At 39.7% G+C, this 10,618-nt stretch overlaps 1 protein-coding gene across 2 annotated transcripts in view; it reads left to right on the forward strand.

Annotated features, from left to right (window-relative positions):
* MAP3K4 (mitogen-activated protein kinase kinase kinase 4) overlaps window positions 1-8,104 on the forward strand; it is a 113,096-nt gene extending 104,992 nt beyond the window's left edge. For both annotated transcript variants that reach the window (XM_073671411.1, XM_073671412.1), the window contains exons 22-26: window positions 254-413; window positions 2,130-2,252; window positions 4,173-4,279; window positions 5,596-5,775; window positions 7,555-8,104. In XM_073671411.1, coding sequence (XP_073527512.1) covers window positions 254-413; window positions 2,130-2,252; window positions 4,173-4,279; window positions 5,596-5,775; window positions 7,555-7,575 — 591 coding nt within the window. In that variant the 3' untranslated portion in view covers window positions 7,576-8,104. The remainder of the gene's footprint in view (window positions 1-253; window positions 414-2,129; window positions 2,253-4,172; window positions 4,280-5,595; window positions 5,776-7,554) is intronic.
* Window positions 8,105-10,618: the final 2,514 nt, after the last annotated feature.

Below are 10,618 nucleotides of genomic sequence, written 5' to 3' on the forward strand. Positions count from 1 at the left end.
CCTTTAGCCGCATTCCACAGGTGGAGTCACGAACACTTTACAAATCCGCTGTAAGTAGTCCCCCTTTTGGGTGACCGCCCTGGGCCACGGACCGGGTCAGCCACCGGGATATCCCCCAGCAAACCAGAGGCCCGGCTGCCGAGTATCCCACGGCGCTGGGGGCGCGTCAATTAGTTTTATTCTTGTCTTGACCACTTTTTGAGATGCCTTTTTTGCTTATATTTAACAAACCTGTTTTTCACCATCATTCCAGGAGGAAATGTACATTTTCATGGAATATTGTGATGAAGGTACTTTAGAGGAGGTTTCTAGGCTTGGTCTTCAGGAACATGTCATACGGCTTTACTCCAAGCAGATAACAATTGCAATAAATGTGCTTCATGAACATGGCATTGTTCACCGGGATATTAAAGGTAATAAAGCACATTTTATGCTAAATATACTTTTTTAATAGTTCATTTGCACATGATTTGTCTTGTTAGCTCGTTATAGTTCATGGTTGCTTTTATGATGTTTCCTGCATTTAGATATTATTATAGTGCACTATAGGCCCCTGTTTTTGTTACATACAGATAGAATCATCCTTTCCTGTAATTAATTGGGCTGCATAGACACCTGCATCCTACTGCGGCCTCCATTGTAGATTGTGTCATATCTGATGGAAATAACTCTATGCAGCAATATTTTTCCTTTTAGAGTGATGGTTACTGCAGTAGAATCTGATGGACACCATTGCAAGGCAGTTTAGTCCTTGGGGTGCCATTGATGCTTGTATGAGAGGAAAACATAGCACAAATGTGAAAAAAAAACCTTTAGACTATGTTCACACATCGTGTTTTTTTATGCAAATTTTCAGCTGCGTTTTGCAGTACCAGCAAAGTCTATGAGAAACCAGAATTCTCTGTTCACACATCATGGTTTTTTTTTGGTTCAGGATTTTGTGCCTTGCATGTTTTTTTGGAAAATAGAGCATGTCACTTATTTCAGCGTTTTTTCACCCATAGGAAGTAATGGGTGGTGAAAAAAATGCACCAAAATTTGTTTCAGCGTTTTTGATGCCAAAATAGAATGGGATTCTTTTTTTTTTTTCACAGAACTTTATGTACATGCATAAAAAGAGACAGGACGACAGTGAAAAAAAACCTGAAAAATCGCACCAAAATTGCAAGAAAAATCCTGAACAAAATGACCTTGAAGATCAGGTTTTGCTGCAGAAAATTGATGCCATAAAAGCCATGATGTGTGAACATAGCCTTAATTCTGTAGTAAGATGTAAAAAAAAATGTTGTTTTTTGCTCTATTTTGTAAGGAAATTTGCAAACTTGCATATATAAATGTATGGGTTTTACTTATTTATTTTTTTTCTATGTATTAGAAACATCTTTGCACAAGCCTTTTTCTTCGTCTTTTGCTGTGATTTTTCAGTTGTGTTGTTGTTTTTGTGTTTTTTTTTTATTCCCTTCAAATTTTGTTGAAAAACCTCAGGATTAAAAAATCGCCTGGCTGCATTTACACATCGTTGTGAAATGTCCATGTGGTGACTAATTTTTTGATCGGACTGCACACGCACCCATAGAGTTGAATGGATCTATTCACATGTCGCTAAAAATCCTGTATCCGAGTGTGAGACCCATGAGGTCTTATCCTGATGTTTGTTTGCGGATCAGACTTGGCCATATAAGTCTATGGGGATCCATGAAACATGGATGCAAATCATAATGCTTTCGTTTTGATTCTGTGTATCACAAATCTGTTACTTAATGATAAATTTTAATAAAAACGTGATCTTTCAAGGATCTTTCTATTGGCTTGGAAGAAAGCACACTCTTCAGTGAAAAAAAAGTAACGGATGCAACAAGGATCACACCTGAGAAAAAAAGTTGGTCCATTTCTTTAAGGTGGATGTGTGAATTTAGACTTGCCTAGAAATTGCAGGGTTTTGGGGAAAAAAAAGCCCCACTAAGCACAAAACTCTACAAACGAAAACACATTGTATGTTTTCTGCTTATTTCTATTGGGCCACAGCGTATTTAACCTATAAAACAGTGTCTGAATTCAGCCTTGCAGTAAGATTTCGCTGAACGCATAAGTATAAAAATAACAGTGGTATATATCTTTATTTTCCACAGGAGCAAATATTTTTCTAACATCTTCTGGCCTAATAAAATTGGGAGACTTTGGATGCTCAGTGAAGCTGAAGAATAATGCCCAGACCATGCCTGGTGAAGTAAACAGCACACTGGGGACAGCAGGTAAAAAGCATCTAGATGGATTATTTCCTTGTAGAGATCAAATCTTTTGAAACTCGAGTTCGCCGGGTTCAGCAAATTTTTCCCCCTAAAATTCGATTTGCACCAATTTCAGATACTCTTTGAGGTCTCCTAGTTCTTTTAGCCAAACCTTTTCAATCTCTTTGACCAAAACGCAGCATAAGGGCTCATTCGGGAATCCGTTTTTTACATACTAAGTTCTATGCATGTTTTTGACGGATAGAACTCGTACCTATTGTAGTCTAAGGGGCTGTTTACATGTCCATGGATTTCTGCAGACCGAGTGGTCCGCACCAAAACACAGAGATCTCTCTGAATTTGATCAAAGTCCAGGATCAAACTCGCCAATGCACCCTGATGCCAACCGTTTGCTATCGGTTAGTCACTGACTATTTGATAGGAGGAGCTTGAGAAGCGTTCATTATTTTTATTTTGCATACAAGAAAAACTGATGAAATTCTGATGGTAAAAACTGACACGCTGACCAAACACTGATGAAAATCGGTCAGTTTTTTGCATCCGAGAATAATCACGAATGTCTGAATAAGCCCCTTAGTAATGTCAGTGACCTCACCATAGAAAGGTATGGTAACCTGGTAGTAACCAACATCTCAATTAAGAACACACATATAGTGACAGGCTTTTCAATATGGCAGCAGGGTGCAGTATAGATGTGGCATGTACGGTTGTCAAATTAGATTGAGCAAAAATAGACATGCGCAGGTAAATGTTTACATGTTTATATATTTTTCAACAAAATTCAACCCACTTCCCAAGAATGACATCACAATAAATGCTAGGAGACCAAAAAGCCGACACTTGCAACAGGGCACTGTATTGGTGTAGTGTGTACGAATTTAAAGTTTAACTAGTAAACAAGATATGCAAAAAGAAAATGTTTGTTACACACATTTTGTGAGGTATGTCTGGATTTTAGTGAATTTTCTTTTGGATTTTCTTTTTGTACAATTATTCTCCTCCCTTTACAAAAACTATTTCACAAGAAATGCAAAAATGACATGCAATCATACCATCTGACACTGATTTTTGTTTTTTCCTTATATAAAAATTGTGCTGTCTTGCTTCTGCTTTCTAGTACATTATGAAAAGTGTGTAATTCAAATACAATAGAACATATACCAGCTACACCAAAACACTGATCAATCACACTGAGTCTGCCACTACTGGCACTTATCACCTCTTATCTGTCTCTCCCGCTATAAATTGAATCTCTATATTCCCAGACGACTACTATCATCATCTTCAGTGCTTCAATTATACTACACCTTACAATCAGAAGTATTTGTCTAATGTTTTAGGGCCTTCTCTTCTTCTCTGTTGACTGCTGAGCCGTGAGCTCTGACTCACTATCTTGAAATCACCTTAAAATGGCTACTGTGTTATATGTAGTTGATGATTTGCCCTATCTTAGCCAAATACTAATCTCTAAGTATTCCTTCTAAAAGCACCTATATCCAAAACTTTCTATGAAACTTTGAGTAGACCATTTGAGACACCGATTGATTGATGCTTGAAATGTCACTAAATTTTTGCTTAATTCGTAGTTGTGTGAAAATTTTGCAAGTTTTGCAGTATACGCCGGTTTTGGCCAGCTCTGCGCGGCTGCAAAATTCATCACAATTTACACCAAAAGTGGCATAATTTATGACTAAAGTGTAGTTCAGACCCTTACTGGAGTGTATTTATTGCGTTGGCATGTTGTAGCTGAAAGATGCGCCATATTCATTAAGAGGCGTACGCCTCCAGCGCATTTTTAATCACGACTGGTGTACAAAAATGCCAGTCTTTATGAATTAAGGACGGAGTCCTTTTGCAGTAATGAATTATTATATAGATTTTCCTTTTTCTCGAGTTATTGTTAAAACTAAATTTCTTAAACAGCCTACATGGCGCCTGAAGTAATCACCAGAGCTAAAGGAGAAGGACATGGTCGTGCTGCTGACATCTGGAGTCTGGGATGTGTCCTTATTGAAATGGTCACTGGCAAGGTAAGAGAAGTCACATATAGCGCAGGCTGATAAATTATGACTGACATAGGGATATTATGAAATTGCGTTAGCACTAAAGCATTAATTTAAAATATAACCTTTAATTATTAAAAGGACATACAAATCCACATAAAGTGCATGTGCTCAAAACAGACCGAAAAAACAACAATATAAAAACAAAAAGGCAGGAAAGAACCTGATCATATTGTGATCACAGATCCCAGATTCAAATGTATCGCCTTAATCCATACACACTCGACCCCTAATCTGCCTGACCTATATCAGAACAGGCTGAATGCACATAACAGGGGTATGGTACATAAAGTTTGTGCTAGTCTTTTTGCTGACCCGTTATTTTGTCCATTGATGGTAACATATAACAATTGTTAGTATAGTGCAATTTGTGGGAATCCCATCACTACACAAGAAACAAACAAAAAAAATTTCGGAAGTATGTCCGTATACAGTGGAAAATCCACATTTATCACCTTATTATTGCACTCTAGGTCATTGACTAACTTTGCATATATCTGATCAGACGATGAACATGATAAGGATCTATTCACAATATAGCATGGTATAGTACACGCGCAGTGCAGCTACGGTGTTCTATTTCCTCAGCCCTCTTATGGTGTCTATCTAATGTATCCACCAGGAGTACCTATATGAGAGGTACACCAATTCCTGTTTCATATTATACCTGTTTAAATAGCCTAAACATTCAGGGGGTATTGTCAATGAAGAAACATGGATTGATCTCACCCAGGACTGCGACAGTTTTCATGGGTAAGTATCAGCTCCTATGAACCACCTATTCATAAGTCCCCTCAGGCACAGCTTCCTGAGGGGACCCATGAATAGGGGGTCACCCTCATTCACTCCACAAAGCTGAACCAATTGCCCCTGATCCAACGAGTGATTAAAACGCGTCGGGTGGTTCGTAGGAGCGGATACTTACCCATGAAAATTGTCGCAGTCCTGGGTGAGATCAATCCATGTTTCCTCATTATCACTATTGTTAGTGATCTGTTTGTCAATCTCTGTCTAGTTGATGGCTGAGGAGAATATGACTGTGATAACAAGTTTTTAATGACTTATTCCCTAATGAAGCAATTAAAAAGTCTCTACTCTGGCATGCACTGTCTGCTGGGGCAGACTGTTTTCTTATCTTTCCAGTTTGGCTTTCAGAGCATGTTTCTTCTAACCCACTGAACAATGTGTATTGTCAGAATATATACTGCAATGTCTTTATGTGAAAGCAGTCTGTAGTTAGGAAGTGCTTGAGGTATTAATGTTTTTGTTTTCCTCTGGAACAGAGACCATGGCACGAATTTGAACATAATTTCCAGATTATGTACAAAGTAGGTATGGGACACAAGCCTCCAATTCCAGATCGCTTGAGCCCAGAAGGTAAAGATTTCCTTTCTCACTGTATGGAAAGCGATCCAAAGAAGCGATGGACAGCTAGTCAGCTACTGGACCATCCCTTTGTCAAGGTTTGTGAACCATCAGATGACACTGCTATAGTTAAGGGACTGCAAGGGATCTATGGTTATTTTACATTTCATTTATTTCTCACTCCCATCATAGCTTCTTTGTAGATTTTTCACGTGATATATTTTCTCATCAGTTGATTACAATTTTGCAGCTTTTTTAAACTCGTTACTGCTACCTGTAGATTTTTTTTAGGGTATATTCACATGAGATTTTTTTTATATGGACTTTTCAGTCTAAAAAATTCATATAGAATCAAAGAATATTTATTTAGGGTGTTTTTTTGTGCATGAATTTTTTTTTTCTGCTTTAATTCATTCATTGATCAAATTTTTCTTGGAACAAAACTCATCATAAATTGACAGTTTTTTGTTTTTTTTTTATCCACACTTTAAAAAACAAACAAAAGAAACTTGTGAAAATAAAACAGCACTATAGGTGCATTTTACCATTGGAATCGACGGAAAAAGAGGATTTGAAGCTATTTTTCATGTGGATTTTGGAGCAGAATCTGCACTAAAATCCATGTGTAAAAGCTCCTGTCCTGCCAAGAATAACAGCACTGTTTGTGGTGGATTTACTTTATATGTAGGTTCTGCTGCATTGATATCAGGAGTTTTAATTGGAGCTTAGTGTGGTCAGGCTGATTTGTAATTAACCCTGAATATCTGCAGCTTCAGGGGTGTCTTAGGTTGATAGAATCTCAAGAAAGGCCTTATTCAGAAGTCAGTGAATCACCTTCATGTTCTAGCAGTGTTTTCCACGGATAAACCACATACCCATTATAATCTATGGAGCATGTTTGTGCTTTTTACAAACTGCGTCCACAAAAAAAATAATTGGACAATGTCCATTAAATTGGCAAGGTTTACACGATCACATTTCATGCAAATGCCTGGTCTGGTGGTGGCTGTCCTGGCCCAAACTTACAGCCTCATGTGAATCTGAGGCTGTAATTTTGGGTCAGAATACCCGTGGTCAGCCCAAGCACTGTGGTCTGTATACAGACTGTGAAATACTTTTATGTGAACCCGGCCTTACTCATACCAGTCTATAGGTCTGTGAAAATTCCTTACAACACACGGATGGCATCTGTCTGCAATCTGTGTGCTGTCCACTTTTAGATCTGTAATGGGTAGAGGACGCTTTGCAAATTTAGATTTTCATTTGGGAAAAACTGACCAAACACTGATTGAAATTGGACTGTTTCTGTACCAGAAAAATGACTGACGTCTGAATGAGGCCTAAGCGTATCAAACAGAGCTCCTAAAAAGGCCTTTTTTACGGTACCGGTCACTTGATTTATGCCGCCCAAACCACAGCTGTGAATCAGAACCTGTCTGTGTAATTGCAGGAAGGTATGTTTTTCTTTTGAAACTCCAGAGCAATATAGTTTGAAGAAACCGTTAGGAGAGACTAAGTGACTTGTCCTTGCCGCACTCTAGGTGAGGAGTCTCTTCCCATTTACACGCATTACAGAGAGAACCTTTAAATCTTCTCGTCTCTCCCGGCCATCTCGCCTAATTAGCAAATTATTATTTTTCCTGCATTTTCTCGATAGTAAAAGTTACTGGTTCTTGTTTAAATCATACTATGTAGCCATAATGTATGGCTGTTGGAATGTGAGGAGGCAGAAAAAAAAATTTTTGTTCATGTACCACAACAAATAGTTCACATGCAGATGCTCTTTACATGGGAGTAGAAAGACCATTGAATCGTACTAAAACATGCATGAGTGTTTGCAAACATCCGTCTTATTTGTTTCTTTTTCTGGTGGGCAGGTTTGCACAGATGAAGAATGAACCTGTCAAGATTTGGCCTAATATAATTCAGCAAGTCATCTCTTAATCACTACTGTATGTAATATTTACATAGACTGAGCTGAGGCGCACCGTGCACCGTCATAAAACTCCGTGACTTAAGACTGCACAGCTGTCGGCCGTCACTTCTCCTGCTGCTCTTGTATGTTATTTGGCACATTTTCTTCATGTGACAATGTCCCGCACGTGTTTTCGTTTTTATAAAAGCTGCATGTTTCGGTGAAGTGCCATTACTACTGTACATGGACCATTGTGTTTTAATTTGTTCTCCGGCTTATTTTTCATATGAATGAGAACTGTAATAAACACAGAACTGTTTTCAACGTATTAAGCTCTGACGCAAGTTGTAGTATTACCACGTATTCTGGACCTTATAATTGTTTCTACTTCCCTGGTTTGTCGAGTGCACTGTGAACCTGTCATTTTATGGCCAGCTTCAGATTTGTTATGCAAGGAAAAGTTAAGTTGGAAGAACGTTTTCTTAATAAATGGTTTATTTTAGGACATCTAATAGTATTTTGTTCCCACTTATCTGATAAGAATTCATGGGGGAAATTAAAGCGAATACTGAAGCCTTAATTTTAATGTTGGTATAGAAGGTAGTAACTGCACCAGTGCACAGTCTGCAACCTACATGAGTATTATTCTAAACTCTACTGACGAGGCTCAGGAGGGGCATCTACGGAACAAGGATTTTTTTTTTTTTTTTGCTTTGATTACAGTTTCTCATCAGGAGAAAAGCGTGCTGTATATGTTTAAGCAGTGGTGTCAAGAAGATGCACCGAGCTTTTAAAGACCTAATAAGTTGTATTTCACGACAAAACCCATAAACATGTAATAGTTGGAAGTAGTCTACTATACTGCAATTAGTACGATATTACGGCCCTGATTCTTCAAAGTGTTTTCACCAGAATTCTGGCATAAAACACCTTAACAAGTCACTAAATTTTTGCGCAACTCGAAGTATTTACTCCAGTTTTGCCCAAATGGGCGACACTTGGGTGGTAGGAGGGCGAGACGCCACTGCTCCTCTAATTCAAGACGAACTGTGGCTTAACTTATGCCAGACATTCCTGATTTGAGTAAGATTTGTGGCGAGGCACATGGCGTTTCTCAAACGTGCTGAATTCATTATGAGGGGGTGTACATCGTAATGAATTAGATGCTTAGGACTTCAACGCACTCCTTTTTCAAGAATGACATGAACAACACCAAAGTTGATGATTCGGGGACAAATGTTTTGCAATATTGATGACCCTGAGAAAGAAAACAGTCAAACCGGTATAAGCAGGTACCAGAATACAACCGCGGAGACACAGACGGAACAACAGTTTATTTATTTTATTTCACAACTAATATTAATTATAAAACGCATATTATGTGGTAACAATTGCTGTACAATGTTTGACAGTAAAATAAGCAGGCAATCGCATAACAGAATAAATTATCAGAATACTCTAGAATTCAGCGGCTGGTAGTTTAAAATGATCTACTGGAGGGAAGGGGAACTAGATTGTCATTAATTATACCGGGCAAAGGGCGGTCTTTTAAAGCTTTGGCAATACTCTCTTCCTATCACAACTCGCTGCCCGTTTCCCCCGTAACACTCTATCCACTTTCGCGATGCTGCTCTGGTGTCTACTGGTCCCCGTCTGACTACGGTCTTTCCCTCTATCCGTGCCTGGTACCATATGTCTCTGTCAGAGGTAACCGCGCGTGCACGTCTGGGCTGGAAATCTTGACTGGCGTCGCTCGGGTCTTCGGGCTGGGAACCTTGACTGGCGTTGCTCAGGTCTTCGGAGCTTGACCGTCGACATCACCCGGGTGAGGAACCTTGACTGGCGTCTCTCAGATCTTCGGGGCTTGACCATCCACGTCTGGGCTGGGAACCTTGACAGGCATCGCTTGTGTCTTTGGGGCTTGACCGTCGACGTCTGGGATGGGCGGATGTGCAGCACTTTTCTTCCGGACAGGACACTGCTGTTGCTCCTCCCATCTCCTCGGTGCCAGAATCACCTCAGAACTTGCACACGCTCTGAATTTCTCCTGAGCTGGTTTCCCTGACGACGCTGTACCCGGAGTCCTTATTAAACTCCTCCCCTCTGCCACGCCGCCATGCTTTTCTGGTTCCACAGTGTCTTGTCTCCTTACACCGGTAGCCTAGTCATAGAGTCTCCCTCCTATATTACAGGTCCCATAAGCATATATTGGTCACCCATGTATCCATGGTATTTCAGGGATCAGCATTTGAGAACTTATATTTAATTTAAAAGAGTGGACTTTATTTTAACCCCTTTCTGACTTGGGGTTTATTAATATGTATCTGTGTCATGGGCCTATTGGACCAGATACATATTAATACGCCCTGGCGATTGTGCCCGCACAGAGGCTGTGCGGGCGCGATCGCCACCGGGTGTCAGCTGATAGCACATAGTACCGGGTGTCAGCTGTGACAAGGAGCAGTACCGCACGGCTCCCGGCACATTAACCCCCGAAATGCTGCAATCGAAGTCGATCACAGCATTTCCGGTGCAGGCACCGGTAAGGGCGCACCTCTTCCCTTCTATCTGTGGTCCCGCGCTATGTATGCTGGGTCCGGATAGTTGCCATGGTGACTCAATGTCGTTATGACGACATCCTGGTCACCAGGCATCAGCATGTTAGCTAGATTGTGCTCAGTGCACAATCTACCTAACTTGCATGCGCAGGGCGGTGACAGCCTGCACAGCTTCACCCTTTCATGCTCTGCAAGCGATCAGCCTGCAAAAATTGAAAGTCCCATATTGAGACGAAGTGTAAAAGTTACAAAAAAAAGTCTCAAAGTGAAAGGAAAAAAAAAAATTGTAAAAATATGTATTAAAAAAATTAACAAAATAATCCAAAAAAATGATTATATTGTACCCATAAATAAATATTATAATGAAAAGAAAAAACAATAAAAGTACACACATTTGGTATAGCCGCGTCTGTAACGACCTATAAAACTGTCCCCCTTAGTGAACACGGTAAAAAAATTAATAAAAAA

Source organism: Phyllobates terribilis, unplaced genomic scaffold (genome assembly GCF_046119375.1).
Source record: "Phyllobates terribilis strain yellow unplaced genomic scaffold, ASM4611937v1 Scaffold_3__8_contigs__length_932513732, whole genome shotgun sequence".
Lineage (NCBI taxonomy): Eukaryota > Metazoa > Chordata > Amphibia > Anura > Dendrobatidae > Phyllobates > Phyllobates terribilis.